The sequence below is a fragment of the Salmo trutta genome, chromosome 6 (assembly GCF_901001165.1).
Source record: "Salmo trutta chromosome 6, fSalTru1.1, whole genome shotgun sequence".
Classification (NCBI taxonomy): domain Eukaryota; kingdom Metazoa; phylum Chordata; class Actinopteri; order Salmoniformes; family Salmonidae; genus Salmo; species Salmo trutta.
The window spans coordinates 18,962,616-18,989,101 of NC_042962.1; the positions used below are offsets into that span (position 1 = coordinate 18,962,616).

The window sequence follows — 26,486 nt, forward strand, 5'->3', positions numbered from 1 at the left end:
CAAGTATAAACACCATGGGACCACGCAGCCATCATACCGCGCAGGAAGGAGACGCATTCTGTCTCCTAGAGATGAACATACTTTGGTGTGAAAAGAGCAAATCAATCCCAGAACAATAGCAAAGGACTTTGTGAAGATAGTGGAGGAAACAGGTACAAAAGTATCTATATCCACAGTAAAATGAGTCCTATATTGACATAACCTGAAAGGCTGCTCAGCAAGGAAGAAGCCACTGCTCCAAAACCGCCATATAAAAGCCAGACTGTGGTTTGCAAATGCACATGAGGACAAAGATTGTACTTTTTGGAGAAATGTCCTATGGTCTGATGAAACAAAAATAGAACTGTTTGGACATAATGACCATCGTTATGTTTGGAGGAAAAAGGGGGAGGCTTGCAAGCCGAAGAATACCGAGGAATGGGCCAAAACTCACCCAACTTACTGTGGGAAGCTTGTGGAAGGCTACCCGAAACGTTTGACCCAAGTTAAACAATTTTAAAAGGCAACGCTACCAAATACTAATTGAGTGTATGTAAACTTCTGACCCACTGGGAATGTGATGAAAGAAATAAAAGCTGAAATAAATCATTCTCTCTACTATTATTCTTCTGACATTTCACACTCTTAAAATAAAGTGGTGATCCTGACAGGAAATGTCAGGAATTGTGAAAAACTGAGTTTAAATGTATTTGGCTAAGGTGTATGTAAACCTCCGACTTCAACTGTACATGCCCTTATGTCAGTCATCAGTCAAAAAGAGGGTGTCTTGTCCTGCTCCTGAAATCTGCTCCTGCAATCATCAGCAACAGATCATTGGGTGGGTCTGATATTGATGTGTACGCAATTACAATGATCATTTTATGTGGTCAGTTAAAAACATATACAGTATCAGTAAAAGGTTTGGACACACCAACTACTTCCAGGGTTTTTCTTTATTTTTACTATTTTCTACATTGTAGAATAATAGTGAAGACATCACAACTATCAAATAACACATATTTAATCATGTTGTAACCAAAAAAGTGTTAAACAAATTAAAATATATTTTATATTTGAGATTCTTCAAAGTAGCCACCCTTTGCCTTAACGTAATATGCATTGTCACAACAGGTATAAAAATATGTGTCATGACAGTGTAATGACCATATTATAATGGGTTATGACAAGTTATGCCAGCTGTTATGACATATTATTAACGTGTTATGAATCTGGGTGTCAAGTAAAGTATTACCAACTTCTCCTCTGTGACAATCTGAATATGAACCTTGTGCTCTTCAGGACTGGGAGGCTGATCTTCCGACACCCCAGTGATATGGAGCTAATGCCATCATTGGGAACCACAACATCGGCTTCCATCATGGGTATGTTAAGTTCAGAAGTCTCACTGTTAAATAGAAGCTACCAAGTGATGCTCACTTGGTAGCCTTGGTAACATTCTTTCTCTTTGAACAGTATGAACTGGCACAAACTTGAACACTTCGAGAGGGTGTTCAACGTCACCTCTGCCCGGATTGTAACCACAAAGGGAGTCAAGTAGGTCTAGTGTAAATAGCAACATCTAACAGTTTAACAATGTGTGGTTTGTGGTTAGTCACGTTGATGTGTTCCTTAGCTTCCATCATTGCACCGTCATTAATGTACATTTTGTATGCGTGTGTGTGTTTCCCAATTTAGCTTTGTGCTGGTGAACAGTACGTATGGCTATGCATGGAGACCGTTGCCCCATCTGCGAGCATGTGGAGAACGAGCTGTACAGCCTCTCTCAGGCTCTCAACTGCTCTGTGCAGGTGATCTTCATCACACTCATCATCCTCGTCAATGCCACACAGCACACAACAAACACTCACACACACAGAGCATTTGAGAGAAGCAGAGATTTGAGCATTGACTAAATAAAGCTGTTTCTCCCCCAGATGCCAAATCTTTTCAGCCTCCTGAGGGGGAAAAGGCGTTGTCGTGCTCTCTTCACAACTGTGTTGGTGTGTGTGGACCATGATATATCCTTAGTGATGTGGACACAGAGGAACTTGAAATTCTCGACCCGCTCCACTACAGCCCCATCGATGTGGATGGGGGCGTGCTCAGCTGTCTGTTTCCTGTAGTCCACAATCAGCTCCTTTGTCTTGCTGACGTTGTTGTCCTGTCACAGAGTACAGAAGGAAACCCAGTGTGTGCTTGAGAGTATTTTAGCTTACATTTACAGTAAGTCATTTAGTAGACGTGCTTATACCTTATTTACATAAGTATTCAGACCCTTTACTATGATAATCGAAATTGAGTTTAGGTGCACCCTGTTTCCATTGATCATCCTGGAGATGTTTCTACAACTTGATTGGAGTCCACCTGTGGTAAATTCAATTGATTTGACATGATTTGGAAAGGCACACACCTTCAATATAAGGTCCCACAGTTGACAATGCATGGAGCATTATGGTGTGGGGAATGTTTTCCTGGCACACGTTAGGTCCCTTGATATCAATTGAGCAACGATTGAACGCCACAAGGTATCTGAACATTGTTGCTGACCAAACCCAATAGAGTATATTTGGGAGGAGATGGAATGGGTTGTTTGCAGCATGAATGTACCGCCGTCCAATCTGCAGCAACTGTGTGATGCCATTGAGTCAATATGGACCAACATCCCTGTGGAATGTTTCCGACACCTTGTAGAATCGATGCCCCGAATAATTCAGGCTGTTCTGGAGGCAAAGGGGGTCCAGGCCGGTATTAAATGGGTGTACCTAATACAGTGGCCACAGAGTGTATTTGACCACATCTGTATCATTAGCATTCATTAGCATAGTTCACTCACATAATGTCCTAAGTGTGGCAGGTTGCCTAGCGGTTAGAGCGTTGGGCCAATAACTAAAAGGTCGCTGGTTCAAATACATGAGCCGACTAGGTGAAAATCTGTCGATGTGCCCTTGAGCAAGGCATTTAACCCTAATTTTCTCCAAAGGTGCATACTTGGTCCAAACACACCAAGACAGTCGTGAAGAGGGTACAACAAAACCTTTTCCCCTTCAGAACACTGAAAATATTTGGCATGGGTCCCCAGATCCTCAAAAAGTTCTACAGCTGCACAATCGAGAGCATCCTGACCAGTTGCATCACCGCCTGGTATGGCAACTGCTCTGCATCTGACCGTAAGCCGCTACAGAGGGTAGTGCGTACGGCCCAGTACATCACTGGGGCCAAGCTTCCTGCCATCCAGGACCTATATATTAGGCGGTGTCAGAGGAAAGCCCATAAAATTGTCAGAGACGCCAGTCACCAAAGTCATAGACTGTTTTCTCTGCTACCGCACGGCAAGCGGTACCGGAGCACCAAGTCTAGGACCAAAAGTCTCCTTAACAGCTTCTACACCCAAGCCATAAGACTGCTGAACAATTAATCAAATGGCCACCGGACTATTACATTGCCCCCCATTTGTTTTGTACACTGCTGCTATGCATAGTCACTTCACCCCTACCTACATGTACAAATTACCTTTAACCTGTACCCCCGCACACTGACTCTGTACCGGTACCCCCTGTATATAGCCTCATTATTGTGTTACTTTTTATATTTTTTTTATTTCGTTTATTTGGTAAATATTTTCTTAACTCTTCTTGAACTGCACTGTTGGTTAAGGGCTTGTAAGTAAGCATTTCACAGTAAGGTCTACACTTGTTGTATTCGGCGCATGTGACAAATAAAGTTTGATTTGACTACTATGGCCGACTCTTTAAACAACACGTTTCACTGCATCTATCTGGTGTATGTGACAATAAAAAACATCTATTTACTGTTTGTTGACCTTTTCTGTGGGCAGCACTACCCTATGTACCACCTGAACGATGTAGAGTGCACTGGGCAGGATATCGCCTCTCTTGAAGAGCGCCACCAGGTGTTCCATGAGCATTATGACATGCTATACCAGGAAGCTTCTCAAAGGGTGAGTTTAAATACACAGAACTATCACTCACACATGGGATTCATCTCTATTGTCTGAAGTGGTCTCTGCTTGCTTTCATAACTCGTTTTTTTCCAGATCAGTGCAGATGAAGGAAAGGTCCCAACAGAGGAAGCCACTTCAGACTGAGATAAATCCCTAAGAATCATTCTGAAGGGTATCTTTTTGACTGAAAACAATAATAGGTTGTCACTTACAAGCTTGTGATTGGAGAAATATGATGGATTCTTTTGATTCCACTCTGCAGTTACTTTGTTATTTTCCGCCCTGCCTTATCCTGAGTGGCCACACCCACAGTGCCTGTAAGGTGGTTCATGACAACAAGCACCCAGAGATCAGCGTTCCTTCCTTCAGCTGGAGAAACCGCAACAACCCCAGCTTCATCCTGGTAACTAACTGTCAGGGTTGGGGTCAATTCCATTTCAATTTAAGTTTACTTCATGAATTTAAATATAGTGTTAGAAGGGTAGAGAATCGGGACACAACATCCCTCTCCCTGCAGGGCACCTTCTCTCCCACGGACTTCCAGTTGGCTAAGTGCTTCCTGCTAGAGGAGAGCAGCATGGTGGCCATCTACTGCGCCACAGCCATGGTCGTCTCCCTCATGCTCATAGCCCACCTCCACTTCTCAAAAGAGCTTCATGCTCCTAGCCACCAGCCTCATGGGCAAGCACAAGGGCCTGTGACTGTTATAGTGAGTGTTTCCCCTAGATCAAATATTTATTATTTCCTTGGCAGGCCACATAAAAATAGGCCCCTGAAGCAGCATTCAGGGTAGCAAATAAACCAAGTGTGATTGAAATCAAAGTAACGGCAGGGGACGTCTCATCTGTGTGACCGACCACCTTTGACCCCCTCACCCTGACCATGTTCATCCCCGAGACCAAAGAGACTGCAGTAGGGTTGACACTCCTGACATCCAAACCAACAGCACCTTTTAAAGGGCCTTGGTCGCTCTTTGTTGGTGCATTTTAATAGCGTGCACTGATGTTATCCGTTCATTCTCCTTATAAATTATTGGCAACTGAATGCGGTTTTTTGACCTTTAAATGTGACCCGGACAAAAACAGTCGAGGGAAGACGGTGGAACTGGGTTTCTTGCAACTGTAATTTATGCATATACAAAGTGTACATAAGTGTCATTTCCCCACATATTCAGTTTAGACAAACCAACAAAAACAAAAAAAAACAAAGGTCTTCTGATGTGCCTCTTTATTAAAATAAAAATACTTTTTGTATTCCTTAAAAGGCCTGAAAACACAAACGTTATCACATCTACCTCCTCGCTCTGAGAATAGACTTGCACATTGAAAGCTTCTGTTCAGTGTAAAGAATATCCTGTCTAACTGTGCCCACGCTCACAATGCCTGTGCCATTGTGAAGGGATCTCTATGACCGAAGGATCACTACTTTATCATCTCGTCTCATTCTATATAAGTTGATGCCTATGCATCTGTATGCATACATACGTTCTAGACATTCATAAATATGTATACGCATAGGCACACACATTACTATGTATAATTGTACATATAGATTTATAGAATATATGTATATCTTTATAAATGTATATGTACATATATATTAATATAAAATGCACATGTACAATGTACATATACAATGCATGAGTACATGTGTGTATATATGTTTTACAGTACATGCATGCTTTGAAGCACACATACACACACATTTACTGGCACGCGCATGTATACATCTCATACACACTTCATATCTAAAAAGATGCTTCCTACTGTAGTAAAACAACGCCAGGTTGCGATTTGGACACGTCAATGGATCTTCCAATGTATTAAAGCTGAGAATCAGAAATAAAAATATACATTTTCACCGTCGAAACGAAAGAGGATGAAGGCATGTCTCTGGCTGCGACCTGGGGTCACTGCGGTAGGTAAGTGGTTAATTTGCATAATGTATACAGGATTTGTTTTTTTGTTTTTTACACCGCACAAATTTTTCTGCCGTTTTCTACTAAAGAACATTTTCCTTTTTTATAAACCAGAAAAACTAACCTCTACAGAGAGAGAGAGAGAGAGAGAGAGAGAGAGAAACTCCCTGCCTGCAGTCTCTACTGTCAGATAGAGTTTGACATCAAGCTGTACAGCGCAGTCAAAAACATACATCAGAGCTCAATTTACAGGTACAGCCATTATCAAGGCACAAAGATATTCTACAAGAAGTTTTTTCTCTCAATAAAGTTGTACAAAATAACATTACATTTTGCAGTCTGTACAAGATAATCAACCTTGCACAGTGTGCAAGATAATAAACTAAAACAAAAAAAAATAATATATATATATATATATATATAACTATTGCCCAAGAGGATCTAAGTCAAAAAGGACTGTCTGTGGGCAAATCAAAGTGAGTGTGGTATTTCTCTTTCCATCTAGACACGTGGCAGAATGCTGCTGCTGCCCTACGGCAGGAGGTGCATTGGACTCAAACCCCCAGCATCCTCCTGGTCTCCCACAAGCCCCACCCCCCCTATGCTAATTCTACAGCTCTCAGCATCCACACAAAGGCAGTCTGAAAGTCTCTCTCTCCATCATGTTGCAATAAAAACAAACAACCCCAAATAAAAAGTGACAGAGTAATAAATATCTCGGTGCTACATCATGTGTATACTTCCTTGACGGCGTTAAGTTACCTGATGCAAAGTGCATTACATCTCCTGCCCGCCCCACCGCCCCACTCCTTCATCAAGTACTCAGAGCAGAATAGAGAGAGAGAGAGCGAGGGAGGGAGGGAGAGCGAGCGAGCGAGCAAAGCGGAGTAATCCATGCAAAGGAGTGTCGGAAGGTTGATTCCAACTCTGGAACCAACACACACAGGAGTTACCTCATTAGATACCTCAACTCTCTCACACAGACACGCACAAATGCACAAACGTACACACAAATGCACAAACGTACATACACACACACACACACACACACACACACACACACACACACACACACACACACACCCTCTGACAACATCAGCTGGTCCAGATCCAACCCCAACAGAAACTACAGAAGACTAGTTCAAATCAAAAACTACAAAACAAGATGTCTAAAAAGGCTTAGTGGAATGAGCAGAATAAAGGCATTTGAAATAAAAGACTGAGGCACACACACATCCTTTCCCATCCCCACTTATACCTACAAAATAAGAGTAAAAAAATGGGCCAAAATTAAAGAACAAAATAAAACCAACAATGGCAAACAAAATGACAGCATTGTGATGCTTCAGTAGTTCTCCTGGTCCCTGTGGTGAAAGGAACTTGTGTTTTGGGAGTGGAAACAAACTGCACCGGGATTGGCCCAGAGCCGACTGGATGGTGGGCTGCGACCAATCACAAGAGTTCGTACTGGCGCAGGTGCATCCTCTGGATGATGTCTCGGCAGTCGTTGAAGACGCGGCGGATGTTCTCCGTGTCCACGGCGCAGGTGAAGTGGGGGTAGCAGTAGTGCTTTCCGTCGCCGCTCGCCGTGCTGATCCTCTGTGGGGAGACATGCACATTTCTGTTAACTTCCTGAATTGAAACGGAAATTACCCCAAACCTGAAATGGTTAACACTACAATACAAGCATCTACAGTCAGTACATAGAATGAAAATTGTACGTACAAGGAACTCATCTCGGATGAAAAACTTGGCCCGGGTCACTTTAGGGTCTTCTCCAGGGTCTGGAACAGCTGTTCAGAAAGAGACAAACAGAAGAAATCCAGGTTCATCAGTACAAGGATACCATATCATTAGGACAGGATGTAGTGCAGTGCCTGATGACAGTATCTGCAATCAAATGTTTATGGAGCATCTCTAACTAGTGCTCTCCGTGCTCCAAACTATTCTGTGATTTCATTTGACGATAGGGAAGAAAGGCATGTTTATGCTATTGTTTACATACTGCAACTGAGTACCCGGGATTATCTATAAATTAGAGGGTCATATGAGGTCTAAATAAAGGTTTATTCCAGGGCCCGCGCAAATGATTCCATTTGAGCCACAAATTTCAAAAGTGCGAGTCGCCAAAATGGGATAACCTTTGTATACATCTTGAGGATCGGTTCGGAGGTCCTTCACTGTGAAGCAACAACAACGATTTGGTGCACGCTTCGTTGCTGGAAGAGTGTAATGTGTGGGTCTCTTAGGTTAGTAAATCTTCTTAATTATTATGATCAAGTTTTACTTAGAGAAACAGAGTGTTTTCCGCACATCTCAGTACCCACCTTCGGCCGGCACAGTATAGCGAGAGTACTCAGGGAAGTAGTCTTCAAGCTTGGATTTCCCTGCTAAGATCTTGTCAGCCAGCATATCCTGCTTGTTCAAGAACAGGATGACTGAAATGGTCCGTAAAAATCTGAAAAGAAAGATTGTAAAGAATGACGTGACTAGACGGGCATTTAAACAATGACACTGTGTCAGAGTTATTGGAATGTGAATGGATGGGTTCAAAAAGAAAATCTCTCTATCCATCGCTCATGTTTTGCTTCTGTTTGACCGATTCACACTGACATCACCACCTTGACTGATTAAAACTAAAATGGGAAGCACGCTTCATTCTGTTACTATTATTACTGTCAATCGCTAAAAGTACATCCTCTTACAATAATATATAATCCATTGGTCATATTTTTATACATGTAGTGTTGCAATGTAATTTAAAACAAATGTTCACCAAGAATTTGTTACAGAAATAAACAAAGCTGGTTTGAAATTAATTCAGTTTGCAAATGTATTGCAAGTATATTGAAATCACAACAAAATGGAATGCAAACGTTATATTCGCCTATTACTAAATCTGGTGTGAAATTTTCATTAGGGCATAATTGAGTCGGGAGAGGGCAGAGAGCCTGATTAGGTGACCAGGACCAACCTGTTATTCCAGATGCTCTTGAAGAGATCCAGGGATTCCCGGAGTCTGTTGGTGCTGTTGTCTTCCCTTATGACCATGTTATAACTGCTGCTTGCCGCCACAAAGATGATGGCCGTCACGTCTAAAAGAAATAAGAGCACATTAAATGGGTTGTTTTAGCATGAATGGTGCATAATGGTGCATAATGGTGTGTACTATAAGGACCAGACGCAGTGACATCGTAAACCATGTAATGTTAAAGGAAAATTCCACTAAAAGACTATCTTTAGTCATTTGTTTCATTAGTCCACTGTTGATACAGTCCAAAAACATCACACTATGACACCTTCTGTATTTTTTGTTACTTGGTAGCAACTAGCTACAGACCCTGTGTTGCGGATCATTTACAACTAGTTTGGACTGTCCAAACTGTAACATTCATGTTAATCTCATGCTTCACTAACTAACGTTACAGTTTTAAGTGGAGATACTCTTTGCTACTTTTCAAACGAAGACTAAGTAATATTTCACATAACAAGTTGCTATATATGCCTTCTCTTTTATTCATGAGGAGTAATAGCCGAGAGAAGGCAGGAGACACTTTGTTTTGTTTAGCGTCACATTGGCTAGACTGCTCCCTGTAATGGATCAGTCGTCCACCAGGCTACACTCTACGATTAGAGGGAGGTGGGCGTTGGGTGTCTCGGTTAGGGAGACAGGGGAATGGGGTTCAGTGTTTTACTTTTAGGATAGATTTATGTTTGTTTCAACAGATCCTCACTACAAAATACTAATGTGGTCCTTGTGGTTACTAAACATACACCATCACCCCTGTTAACCAACCCGTTCACACACCCCAATATCCCGGACCTGTGTGTTAATTGTAACACACATCTAGGCACCTTGTATCATTGCCCGTGGGAGTGTGCTGAGATAAACATTTTGGAGCTCAGTGCTGCACTACATCTCTGAGATTACCCCAATACCATTAATCCCTAAACTTTGCGACCTAAATCTTTACCCAGACAATCTCTCTTTACATAGGAGAGAGAAGAAAATGGTTGACCTCTGTCTATTACAAGCTAGATGTTCAATTTCTCTCCTCTGGAAGTATGTCAGTTTCCCCCCACTTGGTCATTGGTTAAAACAACAGATTCTTATCTTGTCAGCTCGGGGATTCGATCTTGCAACCTCTCGGTTACAAGTCCAACGCTCTAACCACTAGGCTACCTGCCACCTACAAACCGGTGATATTGTAGAAGCATTGGAACTGTACATCTGTATATTCTAAAGAAATTGATATGAATATTGGCTATAGTTCAAGCGTAATGATAACGTGAGGCCTTTTTCCTCTTCCGTTTATCTGTTGTTAAATGTTGGGTTGTTGTTATGTTTTTGTCTTTGGGTTGGGTGAAAAATAATAATTGTATTTCTGTAATGGTTGACTGTCTTATTTGGAACTAATACATAAGTGTAAAATTATATATATTTTTAAATGGACTAATTAAACAAATAGCAAAATAGGAGATTTTTGAGTGGTATTTTACTTTAATGAACTCTTCCATATAAAATGTGGAAGTGGATCCAGATGGTATACAATGCTGAGCTACTGTGGCACAGTCCCTGTTCCACCACAAGACGGTCAGGAGATAACGCAGGACTTCCGGTTTCAGGTAAGGTTACTCATTAAGCGAGCATGGTTCACTGAACCACCAACACTACATTTGCAAAACAACATTGTGGGCAGCAAAATTATACACATAATCCAAACTTACCATTGAAGCACTGGATCCATTTTCTCCTCTCGTCTCTCTGGCCACCTACATCAAACATACTTGGAGGGAAGGAAAACTCTTTAACAGATGGTCCAATGTGTGAAGGTGCCTATTTAACTCAAACATGTCTTGATCTCAAAACATATCTTATTTGTCACATGCGCTGAATCCAACAGGTGTAGACCATATTGTGAATGCTTACTTACAAGCCCTTAACCAACAATGCAGTTTGAAGAAAATAGAGTTAAGAAAATATTTACAAAATAAACATTTTTACAAAATAACAAGACTATATACAGAGGGTACCTGTACCGAGTCAATGTGCAGGGTACAGGTTAGTCGAGGTAATTGAGGTACAAATCACGGACAAATTGAAATGGACAGCGTGGTGACCGCATGGTGAAGAAGGCGCAATAGCGCATCTTCAAGCTCAGGAGGCTGAAGAAATGTGGCTTGTCACCTAAAACAGTCAAACTTTTACAGATGCACAATCGAGAGCATTCTGTCGGGCTGTATTGCCAACTGGTACAGAAACTGCACCGCCCTCAACCGCAAGGCTCTCCAGAGGGTAGTGCGGTCTGCACAACGCATCACCGGGGGCAAACTACCTGCCCTCCATGACACCTCAGTACAGGTGCATCAAAGCTGGGACCGAGAGACTGAAAAACAGCTTCTATCTCAAGGCCATCAGACTGTTATACAGCCATCACTGACAGAGTGGCTGCTTCCAACAGACAGAATCAAATCTCTGGCCACTTATTCCATATATTTATATGTACAGTTGAAGTTGGAAGTTTACATACACTTAGGTTGGAGTCATTAAAAATCGTTTTTCAACCACTCCACACATTTCTTGTTAACAAACTATAGTTTTGGCAAGGTGGTTAGGAGATCTACTTTGTGCATGATACAAGTCATTTTTCCAAAAATTGTTTACAGACAAATTATTTCACTTATAATTCACTGCATCACAATTCCAGTGAGCCAGAAGTTTACATACACTAAGTTGACTATGCCTTTAAACAGCTTGGAAAATTCCAGAAAATTGCGTCATGGCTTTAGAAGCTTCTGATAGGCTAATTGACATCATCTGAGTCAATTGGAGGTGTACCTGTGGATGTATTTCAAGGTCTACCTTCAAACTCAGTGCCTCTTTGCTTGACATCATGGGGAAATCTAAAGAAATTAGCCAAGACCTCAGAAAAAAATGGAAGACCTCCACAAGTCTGGTTCATCCTTGGGAGCAATTTCCAAACACCTGAAGGTACCACGTTCATCTGTACTAACAATAGTAGAGAAGTATAAACACCATGGGACCACGCAGCCATCATACCGCTTAGGAAGGAGACGCATTCTGTCTCCTAGAGATGAACGTACTTTGGTGCGAAAAGTGCAAATCAAATCCAGAACAACAGCAAAGGACCTTGTGAAGATGCTGGAGGAAACAGGTACAAAAGTATCTATACCCACAGTAAAACAAGTCCTATATTGACATAACCTGAAAGGCCGCTCAGCAAGGAAAAAGCCACTGCTCCAAAACCGCCATAAAAAAAGACAGACTACGGTTTGCAACTGCACATGGGGACAAAGATCGTACTTTTTTGAAAAATGCCCTCTGGTCTGATGAAACAAAAATAGAACTGTAATGACCATTGTTATGTTTGGAGGAAAAAGGGGGAGGCTTGCAAGCCGAAGAACACCATCCAAACCGTGAAGCACGGGTGTGGCAGCATCATGTTGTGGGGGTGCTTTGCTGCAGGAGGAGCTTGTGCTCTTCACAAAATAGATGGCATCATAAGGAAGAAAAATGATGTGGATATATTGAAGCAACATCTCAAGACATCAGTCAGGAAGTTAAAGCTTGGTGGCAAATGGGTCTTCCAAATGGACAATCGCCCCAAGCATACTTCTAAAGTTGTGGCAAAATGGCTTAAGGACAACAAAGTCAAGGTATTGGAGTGGCCATCACAACGCCCTGACCTCAATCCTATAGAAAATTTGTGGGCAGAACTGAAAAAGCGTGTGCGAGCAAGGAGGCCTACAAACCTGACTCAGTTACACCAGCTCTGTCAGGAGGAATGGGCCAAAATTCACCCAACTTATTGTGGGAAGCTTGTGGAAGGCTACCCGAAACGTTTGACCCAAGTTAAACAATTTTAAAAGGCAATGCTACCAACTACTAATTGAGTGTATGTAAACTTCTGACCCACTGGGAATGTGATGAAAGAAATAAAAGCTGAAATAAATCATTCTCTCTACTATTATTCTTCTGACATTTCACATTCTTAAAATAAAGTGGTGATCTTGACTGACCTAAGACAGGCAAGTTTTACTAGGATTAAATGTCAGGAATTGTGAAAAACGGAGTTTAAATATATTTGGCTAACGTGTATGTAAACTTTCGACTTCAACTGTACATATTCTTATTCCTCCCTTTTCATGTGTGTGTATAAGGTAGTTGTTGTGAATTTGTTAGATATTACTGCATTGTCGGAACTAGAAGCACAAGCATTTTGCTACACTCGCATTAACATCTGCTAAACATGTGTATGTTACCAATACAGTTTGACTTGATTGGACTTGAATATAGTGCCTTCGGAAAGTACTCAGACCTCTTGACTTTTTCCAACTTTTGTTACGCCTTATTCTAAAATTGATGAAAAAACATTTCTCAATATACACATAATACCCCATAAAGACAAAGCAATTTTTTGTTGACATTTTAGCTAATTTACAGCATTGAGTCTTCATAGGTATGATGATACAAGCTTGACACCTGTATTTGGGAGTGTCTCCCATTATTCTCTGCAGATCCTCTCGAGCTCAGTCAGGTAGGATGGTAAGCGTCACTGCACAGCTCTTTTCAAGTCTCTCCAGAGATGTTTGATCGGGTTCAGGTCCGGGCTTTGGCTGGGCCACTCAAGGACATTCAGAGACTTGTTACGAAGCCACTCTAGCATTGTCTTGGCTGTGTGCTTAGGGTCGTTGCCCTGTTGGAAGGTGAACCGTCGCCCCTGTCTGAGATCCTGAGCGCTCTGGAGCAGGTTTTTTATCAAGGATCTCTCTGTACTTTGCACCATTCATCTTTACCTCGATCCTGACTAGTCTCTCAATCCCTGCCGCTGAAAAACATCCCCACAGTATTATGCTGCCACCATGCTTGGATGGTGCCAGGTTTCCTCCAGATGTGACACTTGGCATTCAGGCTAAAGAGTTCAATCTTGGTTTCATCAGACCAGAGAATCTTGTCTTTAGATGCCTTTTGGCAAACTCCAAGTGGGATGTCATGTGCCTTTTACTGAGGAGTGGCTACCCTCTGGCCACTCTACCATAAAGGCTTGTTTCGTGCAATGCTGCAGCGATGGTTGTCCTTCTGGAAGGTTATCCCATCTCCACAGAGGAACTCTGGAGCTCAGTCAGTGACCATTGGGTTCTTGGTCACCTTCTTGACCAAGGCCCTTCTCCCTCGATTTCTCAGTTTGGCCGGGCGGCCAGCTCTAGGAAAAGTCTTGGTGGTTCCAAACTTCTTCCATTTTAGAATGATGGAGGCCTCTGTTCTTGGGGACCTTCAATGCTGCAGAAATGTTTTGGTACCCTTCCCTAGATCTGTGCCTCGACACAATCCTGTCTCGGAGCTCTACGGACAATTCCTTCGACCTCATGGGTTGGTTTTTGCTCTGACATGCACTGTTAACTGTGGGACCTTATATAGACAGGTGTGTGCCTTTCCAAATCATGTCCAATCAATTGAATTTACCACAGCTGGACTCCAATCAAGTTGTAGAAACACCTCAAGGATGATCAATGGAAACAGGATGCACCTGAGCTCAATTTCGAGTCTCATAGCAAAGGGTCTGACTATTTATGTAAATAAGGTTTGTTTTTTTATTTTTAATACATTTGATTTTTTTCCCGAGAGACCTGTTTTCGCTTTGTCATTATGGGGTATTGTGTGTAGATTGATGAGGAAAACATTTAATTTAATCAATTTTAGAATAAGGATGTAACGTAACAAAATGTGGATAAAGTCAAGGGGTCTGAATACTTTCCGAATGCACTGTAGGTGACTTATAGAATAGGGATTTCTCAATAAAGACCTTGCAATACAGTTGATTGGACTAGTTTTCTACATGGAGTGATGATGGAAACAGAGCTCCTGTGGGTAAAGTTAACCACTACACTAAACCACTTGGCAGTATGTTGAGTTCCTGTGTCGTGGTGTTTTAGAGCAGATACTGCTTTCCTATTTAGCGTGCATACGTTAGACAAAATGGTAATTTCACAATGTCAAAAATAAACAAAAAACAAAAACCTAACAAACAAAAGGAAACAATACTTTGCATGATATCCAGTTAAACTTCTGACGACCCTCCCACTCTTTCTGCCAAATTCTTTTCCTTTGCTCGTTTTCCTTAATAGGATGTCGGTGGGCAGAGCCAGGAGGATCGTCAGCGAAATGGGACACACCTGGGCTCGGGTCTGTCCCGGGGATAGATGCACCTTCCCCCCCATACCTTGAGGAGACTCTCGCCATGCAGAAAACACTTGTTTTTAGTTGTGGCATTTTGGGGCTTCTTTGTGTTTATTTGTTTTGGCACCTCTCAACACCCCTCATTATCACCATCTATGCAGTCATCCACTCACTTACACTACGAGCACCATTGTTATTTGTATATAGTTTACTTTGTTTAATAAATATATTTTTGTTATTGTTTTCTCTCCGCGTTGTCTCCCTCTTTGTTATGGCCTACGAGCCGGTTCGTAGCAAGTGGGGGCTCATCCGGGATCATAAAGTTGGTTCCTAGACATTTTGGCGTATAGTATTTTGTTGCATTATGATGGGTTAATGCTAATTGGGATGCGCTTTGGTTGGTTTTCACTGCCCAGTCTTATAAGTGTTCGGTATAGTGCCTTAGAGACGTATCAGTGATTTTGGTTGTCCTGTGATGTCATCAAACAGGTGCGTTGCCTTAAAGTATGCCAGTAATCCTAATACTTGGGTTGTTAAGCTAACTGGAATGAGTATAATGTTTGGGAGAAAACGCAGAGTTAGTGTTTGTTAAACTCTGTAGGTGCTTTGTTTGCATCTTTTGTTCCAGCTTTTTTGAGTTGTGCTGTTTGGTGCCCAGTGTTGGTTGCCTTTTTGTTTGTTTGGTAAAAACTTGCCACTGCGGTGGATAGTTGGTTGTGTGCTGCATTGGAGAGAGTACATTGGTTAGTTTCCAGGCCCCTGCCCAGGCTGGAAACTCTTGCTCTACTCACTGTTGGGACATTGGTCCGGGGAGGTGAGTACAATCGGCTGTGTACCTCAGTGGGTGATTTGGTTAGGGTAGTGCCATTTGCTACCAGGAGCTATAGCCTTTCTTTTCCCCTTTTAGGCTTGGTGACGTGTTCCACTTTGGAATATGTTGGGCATGCTTATTTTGTTATTTTTGTGCGGTGTCCGTGGATGGAGTACTTGTCTCGGGGGCACATCCGTGGCTCGGGGGGGTGGGGGGGTGATCTGCCAGCGTGCTGGGGAATTTTTCCATGCCCGCGAGCTGCAGTACGTAATTACCGGCCGCAAATCCGCACGAAGATTAGGGTTGAGGTATTGCAGGATTTGGGGAAGCTCCTTATATATCTCATCTCTCTTCTGTGGTGCCCAGTGTGATTGGCACTTCTCTTGTTGTGGTCCGGTCTGGATTTTTTTTTTGCAGTTACTTGTGACTGACGTCTGTAACAAGAGCGGTTAAAATCGGTTAGGGAAGCAAAGCTCTCGGGGGAGAGTTTGCTTTGAGAAGGTGACCCTGATTTACCTATGGGTCGCTCCTCTCTCGGTCGTGCCCCGGACACATTTGATATTGTTGGAAACTTATGGCTGTTGCCAAAATGTAATGAGAAAGACCCCGAGACGTTTTTTCCGTTGTTTGAGCGTGTTGCTGACGCTAGGATTTGGCCTGATTCTGAACCACTTTAAATGTTGCAGTGTGTGTTGACTGGCAAAGCGCAGGAAGCATATTCAGTTCTTAGTGTAGCCAACAAATGTCAGCTATGCTAAGGGTAAAATGGCTGCGTTACAGATTTACGAATTGGTTCTTGAGTCTTACCGCCAACAATTTAGAACTTTAAAAAGGGCTGATAAACAGACTCATGTTGAGTTTGTGTGAGAGTTATCTTCACATTTTAATCGCAGGTGTGCCGCCCCTGCGGTCATGACTTTCCCGGGGCTGTGATCTGGTTATGCTATAACAATTTAAGGACACAATCCCTGATCAAATAGCCACGTACATTAACAAACAAAAAGGGAAGATTGTCTCTGAAGCTGCGATTTTGGAGGACGAGTATGTTTTGACTCAGAAAAGTGCCTTTGCAGAGCCCCGTATTCGGAATGAGTGGGGACGTTCAGAGAGATTTGGGTCTCGCCCACCGAGATACTCTGGTTCACGGGCAGAGCTTCATTTATCCAGGGTTGAGCCTGGCTCCTGTGGCATAGCAGGCTTCAGTCAAGAGTGTCACTACTGTCAGAGTTCAGGTCATTGGAAAAACGAATGTCCTGTTCTCAAGTCTAAGGGTAAATGCATTACTCACGCTAAAGTTAAACCAAAGCCTACGGTGTTTGCAGCGCCGGTCCCGCATCAGTTCACTCCGTCTCATGCCCAGGGGCATGTGAAAGTCCCAATTGACCCAGATTACTTACCGTTCATTACGGAGGGTTTTGTGTCTCTGTTAGGAAGTAACGACTTAGTGCCAGTGAAGATCCTGAGGGACACAGGTGCTTCTAAGTCGATTGTGTTAGAGTCTGTTACCCTTCTCTGCTGAGACTAAAACACTATTCCCTGAATCAGTAAGGGGAATCGGGTTGAACACTGTCAGTTCTATTACATAAACTGATGTTGGATTCTGAAATGGTGAAAGGTGAGGTTGTTGTAGGCGTGCAGGATTCGTTGCCTATTGAGGGTATCAACGTTATCCTTGGGAATAACTTCGCTGGTGAGCATGTATGGCCTGTCGAGTCTCCATCTCTAGTGGTTTCCGCTAAGTCGTCGTTTGTAGGGTTTCCCGATGAGAGCGCGCAGAGTTTCGCCAGATGCGTTCTCTGCTTACGTGGTGACGCGGTCCATGAGCCGTGGCGACCTGGTCACTGAGCTGGCTAACGATGTTACAAAGAAATCTGTCACTACTTTACCTGTGATCCTATTATCTGTGGCCCACTCCAATCTAATCAAGGAGCAACGGTCTGACCCCACATTAGAAGAGTTGCGTGACCAAATTGTGCTTGTGGAACAGTTTGGCGATGTCGCCCAAGGCTATTTTCTCCAGGATGATGTCCTGATGAGAAAGTGGGTACCTCATAGTAGTTGTTTTGTGGGGGAGGCTATTAGTCATATTGTTGACCCAGTTAAGTTGTGTGAGTTGGTGCTGAAAACTTCCCACGACAATGTTGCTGGACATCTGGGCGTGAGGAAAACCTACAATCGCATACTGAGACATTTCTTTTGGCCAAGGTTAAAGAGGGATGTTTCTGCGTTCATAACCTGTCAATTAATGGGTAAACCTAATCAAGCCGGTACTGCTGTTTCCTATTCCTGTACTCAGCCAACCTTTTGAGTATCTGATTGTTGACTGTGTTGGCCCTCTGCCTCGCTCTAAGAAGGGTAGTTACCTGTTCACTGTGATGTGTCAGACCACTAGGTTTCCTGCTGCCTATCCTCTCCGGTCTATCACAACTAAGTCTGCGCTAAAAGCTTTGACTCAGTTTCTCGCTGTTTGGAATCCATAAGGTTATTCAGAGTGACCAAGGTTCTAATTTCACTTCTAATATGTTTGGTCAGGTTCTCCAACAGCTCCATATTAAAACACAATGTGTCTAGTGCCTATCCCGCGCAGAGTCAAAGAGTGCTGGAACGTTTCCATCAAACACGTCTTTGTTGAGAGCTTATTGTACGGAGATGGATAAGGATTGGGAGGAGGGGTTGCCATGGTTACCGTTAGCCGCCAGGGAGGTTTCACAGGAGAGCACAGGTTTCAGTCCAAATGACCTAGTGTTTGGACATAGTGTACGTGGGCTTCTAGCAGTGCTCCAGGATGAATGGAAGTCTCCTAAGCCACCGCAGTCCCTGTTATCTTGTGTGTGATTTCCGGCGCCGCCTGTATGGTGAGATGGCCAAAGAGAAGCTGTCATCTTCACAGGGGAGGATGAAAGGAATATTTGATCGGCGAGCTGAGCCTCGTCACTTTAGTCCAGGTGACCAGGTTCTTGCTCTGCTGCCAATTGTTGGTTCTCCTTTTCAAGCCAACTTTAAGGTCCATATACGGTTGTGCGCCAGTGCACTGAGCAAAACTATCTAGTTGCCTCTCCGGGAACGGAGGAAAAAAAGCACCATCTGTGCCATGTCAATCTGCTAAAACCCTACTACACACGTTCCTCTGGGGACGAAGAGTGGGAGTCCACAGAGGACGGTAAACCTGTTCTTTTGGCCAGTACTGTTACACTGCTGGGTCCTTCTCTTTGTCATGCTATGTCCGTGCATGGTGAGGAGGATATCCTTGGTCCTGACTATTGTGTACGGCAGGGTAGATACAAAAAAATACAGCGTCACTAGATGTTTTGGATAGCCTTCTTGCTCATCTACCTGCTGATAGGCGAGACGATTTGGTCAGTCTGAGTTTTCCAGTTTTGTTTTCTGATACACCAACATGTACAAACGTAACAGAACACGATATTGACGTTGGGGATGCTGACTGAAATGAAATTGAGAATGAAATTGCAGAGCCTTCTTTCTCCAGCTGGGCTTCTCCCTGTATCTTGGTCAGTAAACCGGATGGGACAAACAGATTTGCACGGACTACCATAAGGTAAACAGTGTCACTAAGCGTTGATCAGGTCGGAGCAGCGAGGTTTGTGAGCAATTTTGACCTATTAAAGGGCTATTGGCTGGTGCCACTGACGCATAGGGCATGTGAATGCTCTGCCTTTGTTACACCTTCAGGTCTGTACACGTATTTGGTTATGAGTTTCGGCCTGCGTAATGCACCTGCCACTTTTCAGTGCCTTATGAATAGGGTTGTCTTCGGTCTAGTCGGGTGCGCTGTTTATCTGGACGATGTAGTGGTTTATGCAGATATTTGGGAGGAGCATCTGGCCTGTATTCAAGCCTTGTTCGACCGCCTGGCTGCGGATTCCCTCAATCTGGCAAAGTGTGAGTTTGTACCTTGGTTGGGCAGGGTGAAGTGTGTCCTGTTTGGGCTAAAGTGGTAGCTATTGATGCTTTTCCACCGCCAACCACTAAAAAGGAACTGATGCGTTTCTTGGGAATGATAGGTTATTACCGTAGATTTTGTAGGAACTTCTCTACCGTAGTTGCTCCCCTGACAGATTTTCTGAAAGCTATGGCGGTTTACGTCAGGTCTCCTCTCTGTCAACAGGCTTTTGAAGATGCAGAGGTTACTTACCTCAACTCCGGTGCTGGCTGCTCCTCGTGTGGATTTGTCATTTACCTTGCAGGTGGATGTAAGTCACGTGGGGGCAGGTGGAGTTTTTCTGCAAGCAGATGTGTCTGGTGTTGAGAGGCCTGTTAGTTAATTTCCAAGAAGTTTAATCGTTATCAGTTCAACTACTCCGTGGTGGAAAAAGAAGCGCTAGCCCTCATATGGGCGCTACAACACTTCGAGGTGTAGGTCGGGTGTAGTACCTATTGTGGTCTACATTGACCATAACCCTCTCACCTTCTTGAGGTCTATGATGTGTCCTAACCAGAGGATAATGCGATGACGTTTCTTTTTACAGGCATTCCATCTCGATGTGCAGCACATCAGGGGGTCTGATAATGTCGTTGCTGACACATTCTCTCGTGCGCCCTGTTCCTGAACGCGTCTGGTCCTATTGATCGGTGGACACGCGTTCTCATACTCGTTGTCCCCGAGTGTATGCGTGTCGTCCACGTGACCGGCCACTGTTTATTTTGTGTTGTCCTGTTGTGCCTGTCTTCTGTTCGCTGCTGTCCTCATTTTTTTCTTTCCTCTTAAAGGTTGCTTCCTGTGCACAAAGGTTGCTGAGGTATTGGGAGGCTGAGGTTGGCTGGGGCAGTAGGTAGCGTTTACCAGGGTAGTATTTTGTTTGTTTTTACCTGGGTTCGGGTCTGTCCCGGGGATAAATACACCTTTCCCCCCATACATTGAGGAGACTCTCTCCACGCAGACACGCTGTTGTTTTTGGCATTTTGGGGCTTCTTTGTGTTTATTTGTTTTTTGCACCTCTCAACACCCCTCATATCACCATCTATGCAGTCATCCACTCACTTACACTACACACACACAAAATTGTTATTTGTATATAGTTTACTTTTTTAAATATATTTTTGTTAGTTCTTTATCTCTGCGTTGTCTCTCTCTTTGTTACGGAATACGAGCCGGTTCGTAACAAACTGAAATGAAAAACGACCCTAAGGGACCAAAAGGTGGGGACATTTCCATTATAATATGAAACAACAATGGCCATGTACAGTACACTGTGACTTCATACAGTTAATACAACAGACAACATCACAATGAAGGGGACACTTACTGAAAGTTCACTTTGTCGACTTGAAATCTTGTTTCGAAAATCCCTGAAGTCAGAACTCGGCAGCGAAGCAAGTCCTGGGGTTTAAAACAAGAGGAGCACAGAGATGAAGATATGCACTAAAGGAATGAGTAGAAAAGAGAGGTAGAGAGACGGAGAGACTAAAAGTGTATGTTTTCCTACGCAGTGCTTATTGATTAAGCAATACAGTTACAGCTATGGTTGGTAACATTTGGCATGTCATTTTATCACTATTTAGCCATGCGCTAGAGTGTTGAAAAGTCATCTTACCTGATCTGTTGGTGTGTAGTCATTCGACCTCACCGACTCAATTCTGTCCAAGAAGCTGCAAAACACAAAACATCATTATACGACACTGCCCTGGATCTTAAGAACAGTAAATATCACTGTCATTACAGTAGATACAGCTTAAGATCTGACTCTACACATTTAAACTAAGAAAAGAAACTAATGCAGGCACTAGCATAGAACAATCATATCCAGAATATCTCATCACATAGAGCAGTGCTATATTGTAAGATATAGAATGGGGTCCATTCTATCCACTGCATATCTATCTGTAGCCTTTTGAATGTTTCACCTCACTAGATAGCTATATCCCTATGACAACGGACTATAATACTACTGTAGGGCTGATCCCAGCACTGTACCATCCTTCCCCAGCAGAGGGCATCAGAGCACATCCCCCGCCTATTTATGTCCCCCTTTTCCTGTCCCATTACATAAGACCGCAATTAGTTCCTGCCAGAGCTAGACGAGAGCCTCTCGCTCTGGTGTGCACTGTGCATGAGCTGTATGTTCCCTGGGTGTGTGTGTGTGTGTGTGTGTGTCCCTGCGGTAGAAGAGACGGGGGGAAAAGACACACACACACGGCAGCCTGTAACCACTGAACAGCATGGTGATATCACCAGCACTGTCACTAGTCTAAACCAGCAGATACCACACTACAAATCCCTATTCTGTTCTGTTCCGTTCTATTCTGTTCTATTGTATTCTAGGAAGCAACGACAACACAGAGCAGTTCTGTACAGGTTTATTTGACATTGTGTTTTTACCTAAGAATTCAGTTCTAGGAACTGACTGATATGTAGGTCTGTGTGTGATGACAATGATCACACTATGAGCCTTAGGGAAGTCCGACTGTCTCAGTCCTCATCTCTAAGTACCTAGAAAAGGGCCAATCAGGTCAATTCTAAAGTCTATTTAACCAGTCACTGTTCATAGAGAGTTGGATCCACTAAAACCTTTATTTTACAGTAAATAAAGAACCAGGTAGTTACTGAGATTCAGAATGTACAGCGTATGATATAAAAGGTAATAACCTTTACCTTTTGGTTTATATTGGAATTATTCAAACTAGCACCAGTCGGCATCATTTGGTACAAGGCAGTTACCAATAGAATTCTTTAGCAAGTACCATAGTTAATAAAGTGTTAACAAACCTTTGATACAAGTGCCAGATTGTTTACACAAAAAACACTGAAACAAAAAAAAGGTGCCCTGCTCTGAAGTTTGGGCCTGTAAACACTACAGCAACACAGCCAAGTTTCATCATTAATTATCCATGACTGCAGTGACCCGCCCCCACCATCCCCTGCTACCAACACTCCGCTATTAAATGCAAGGTTGACCTGTTAATCCACTAACAGACCAATGCTGCCCTGCTTTTTTGACTCAGACTTGTCCATAGCCTAGATCTACTGCACTGATGCTATTAATTGGTTGAATGGAAAGATGGGATCAATAGTTTCCACATTTTGAGTGGCTGTTGTGGTTAATGTGAAAATCTGGTCAGTCACCAAAACAACAACACAACGTACAGGGAATGGCTTTATCAGAGGAACCTGACAGTTCCAAATAACAGGCAGAGAAATATATATATATTCCCAATGGATCTGGACGGCCTATACTGTAGTCTTTTCTACTTCTATTAATAAATTGAAGAAAATGGCTGTATTTTACGCCACAAGTTATAGTATAAAGGCAAACATGCAAGCTTGATGAGTTTGAACCCATTTCACACTAGGAAAACTAGGATGCTGAAATGTCATATTTGTACTTTCTGTCATTTAGTAGATGCTATTATCCAGAGCAACTTAGAGTAGTGAGTTCATACATTTTCATACTTTTTGCGTACTGGTCCCCAGTGGGAATCGAACCCACAACCCTGGCATTGCAAGCACCATGCTCTACCAACTGAGCCCCCCCCCCCCACACACACACACACGTTCTCAGTTACACACCAGAGCAGTATACTAAAATAGCTCTGTCTGGTTCTAGTGTTACATGTCTGAATAGCTGCTGGGTGTTTATGTGTGTGAGTCTGGCCTGCTTATCTCTGGCTCTGCCAGAAAACGACAGGAATTTACACAACTCCTATATTCCTGGTAGCAGCAGTCATTTAACATTACGAACTCTATCTCCATCCAGGTCTGTGTCTGAAATGAAACCCTATTCCCTATAAAGTGTACTACTTTTCACCAAAGCCCAGCTCCGGTCCAAATTAATGCTAGTCTGAAATGATATTCATATAGTGTGCATGTTTGACCTATATGGGCTCTGGTCAAAAGTAGTGCGCTATATAGGGAATAGGTTGCCATTGATGTCTAGGGGGGAAATGAGGGAAGAACATGAAGATTTAGTTGACTAGATTGATGTTAGGATTCTTAGTGCTACTAGAAGCTATGGTAGGAGCTCTCGTTCTCCCTGGCAATGGAGAGTTTATACGAGGAAAGACGGGGCCATTTTGCATCCTAACAGATACCACACAGACAGAGACACACACACACACCCACCCAGCTGCAGGGGAGCTGGGGCTAAAAATATCCCTGGGAATGGATCCGCTCCGAAAAAGACAGATTATACAAGCCCCGAGCGGGCATATAAAAACACACACACACACACACACACACACACACACACACACACACACACACACACACACATTAGAGCTGGGACAATAAACTGAACATTTTCGACACGGACCATCACTTATCGCATGCATTTTGCTGATATTGTTCATTACGATAAGTAGCTCTATGCTAGGGAAAATGTTCATGGGACAATTGATGGCGAAAACCATCAAACTAGTAGTAGTAGTTGATCTTGCTACCATGGAAAGGTAAATATCTGTCTATGTGGAAAAATCACCCTGTTTAATTCTTTAGTCATATCCCAGTTTCCTCATTTACTTATGGACCTGCCTACACAGAACAACTTTTTAAAATTATATGATCAAAAAATATTCCACTTTATTTGGAACGGCAAACCTGACAAAATTAAAACGCCCTATTTATATAATGCATATGAATTCGGAGGGCAAAAATATTTAAATATTAAAGCATTAAACCTCTCACTAAAATCTTCAGTCATGCAAAAGTTAAACTTTAATCCGAACTGGTTCTCCAGCAGATTAGTAAGAATGGCTCACCTAGTGTTCAAAAATAGCCTCTTTCCCTTCATTCAGATTACAACCTCTCACTTAATTTGACAATTAAATAATCTCCAAAATATAGCTATTTTTAAAACAAGCCATAGAAAAGCTGGTTGCAATTTCAGTTTAATCCACCAGAAAAGACGAAATAAATATTACAACAATTATTATGGTTAAACTCAAATATACTCCGTTTTTTTATCAAACATTATTTTTAGATATTATATTTTTTTACTGTAAAATCTTTGTCAATTATATTATAAATAAGACTGTTGGAGTTGTCACGGCATGCAGCTAAAAATGGAGGAGGAAAGTAGAAGTGGGAGAAGCTAATGAACTTGTCAGCCCTGCATTAAAGACTAAAATAGGTCAAATGTTTATGTTGTGATAAATAAAAAAGCATACCAGTTCCATATAAAGACCAGAAAAATGACAGCTACGCCATACAAGTTGCAAAATAGTTTGAAAGAGATTTGCGATGTGCCGATTCCGTCGCACATGGTTTATGAACTGATACACAAATACGTTTTTCAATTTCAATTATAAAAAAAATGATTGTAGCCAATAGGACGTTATGTATATAGGGGATGCAACACAACAATTACCTAAAGCTAACTCTGCAAATACCACAGCTGGGTGACTTGAAAAGCCATAGTCATTTGATCACTAATATAATAATACTCTTAGTAAAAATGGTCATCTTTAATTTACAATCTGTAGAAACTATGAGAATAGAAAGGTTTAGAACATTAATTTTGTGAAACATCACAGAACATTTGAAAAAATATATGGCAAATAGAAATCATCTCTGGATGGTTTTCAGAGATAGATGGGAGGGGTTGAGGGTAGCTGAAGGGTGGGCCAAAAAAATGGATTACTAGTGTAATTGGTACTGTGTCTGTAAAATGTATATAGTATGTATAAGCTGGAAGTAGAAGCCTAAGTGTTGCTGTCCATTAGTTTACTCCAAATTAAGGGAGGAGTGGTAGGATTAGGGGAAAATAATAAAGAAAGAAAACATAAAAAAAGGGATATATATGGGATTGGAAATGCAGACAATTACATTGATAGAAACCACAATTTATCAGCAATTTTAAAGCTGACTACCCCCCCCAAAACAAATGGTAAAATAAAAAGTATTAGTAGTTTAAAGGATCATTTGTGCACTGCACATTAATGTTATAAAACATATTATTCTATTTAGGTAAGTACAGCTCAGCACATACACTGCGCAGGCCCCACCAGTTTGACACACACACACACACACACACACACACACACACACACACACACACACACACACACACACACACACACACACACACACACACAAACGACTAGATTTATGGACACACTTTTGAGAAACTGCTCATGGAGAGAGAGAAAAAAAGCGAGAGAGAAGGAGAGAGAGGTCTGTATCTCTACAGTTGGTCCAATCACTAACTTCCATAAATAAAACAGGGACGGAAATAGAAGCAGAGCCGTGATAGGATGTTTGATTTATCCTAAAGGAACAGGGCCAGCTTCTTGACTCTTAACTGACCGAACCCAGCAGACGGCTAGGCTCTGTTTGTGTTATTCCTCTAGTGGCCTCTGGGTGGCACCCCCTCTGACTGAGATGGGTGAAGCCAGAGCACCTCCTTTAGTGACTGACCGTGCCTGCGTTGAGCTGCAGCTGGGTTGCCGTGGCAACCTCTGTCAGCTGGGTCGATAGAGAGCGCTCCTCCTCTTCCTTAGCTGGCTTGCGCTCACTCACTCACACACAACCATAGGCAATGAAACAATCACAAACAAACCCACACGTCTACAATAGCCTAGATTAGAATAAAATGTAAACAAAGACACACTCGCGAGTACACACACATCTCTTGCCCTGCACCACACTCTCATACTCCACCTCGGG

General features: G+C 42.6%; 1 protein-coding gene and 1 pseudogene across 2 annotated transcripts in view; one reads left to right on the forward strand and one right to left on the reverse strand.

Annotated features, from left to right (window-relative positions):
- The first annotated feature begins 1,241 nt into the window (after positions 1–1,241).
- On the forward strand, positions 1,242–6,503 carry LOC115195278 (metallophosphoesterase 1-like; annotated as a pseudogene).
- gnal (guanine nucleotide binding protein (G protein), alpha activating activity polypeptide, olfactory type) overlaps positions 5,046–26,486 on the reverse strand; it is a 67,246-nt gene continuing 45,805 nt past the window's right edge. For both annotated transcript variants that reach the window (XM_029755591.1, XM_029755592.1), the window contains exons 6-12: positions 21,421–21,475; positions 21,133–21,206; positions 10,587–10,645; positions 8,833–8,953; positions 8,186–8,316; positions 7,584–7,651; positions 5,046–7,457 (exon numbers count right to left, since the gene is read on the reverse strand). In XM_029755591.1, the coding sequence (XP_029611451.1) occupies positions 7,311–7,457; positions 7,584–7,651; positions 8,186–8,316; positions 8,833–8,953; positions 10,587–10,645; positions 21,133–21,206; positions 21,421–21,475 (655 nt within the window). In that variant the 3' untranslated portion in view covers positions 5,046–7,310. The remainder of the gene's footprint in view (positions 7,458–7,583; positions 7,652–8,185; positions 8,317–8,832; positions 8,954–10,586; positions 10,646–21,132; positions 21,207–21,420; positions 21,476–26,486) is intronic.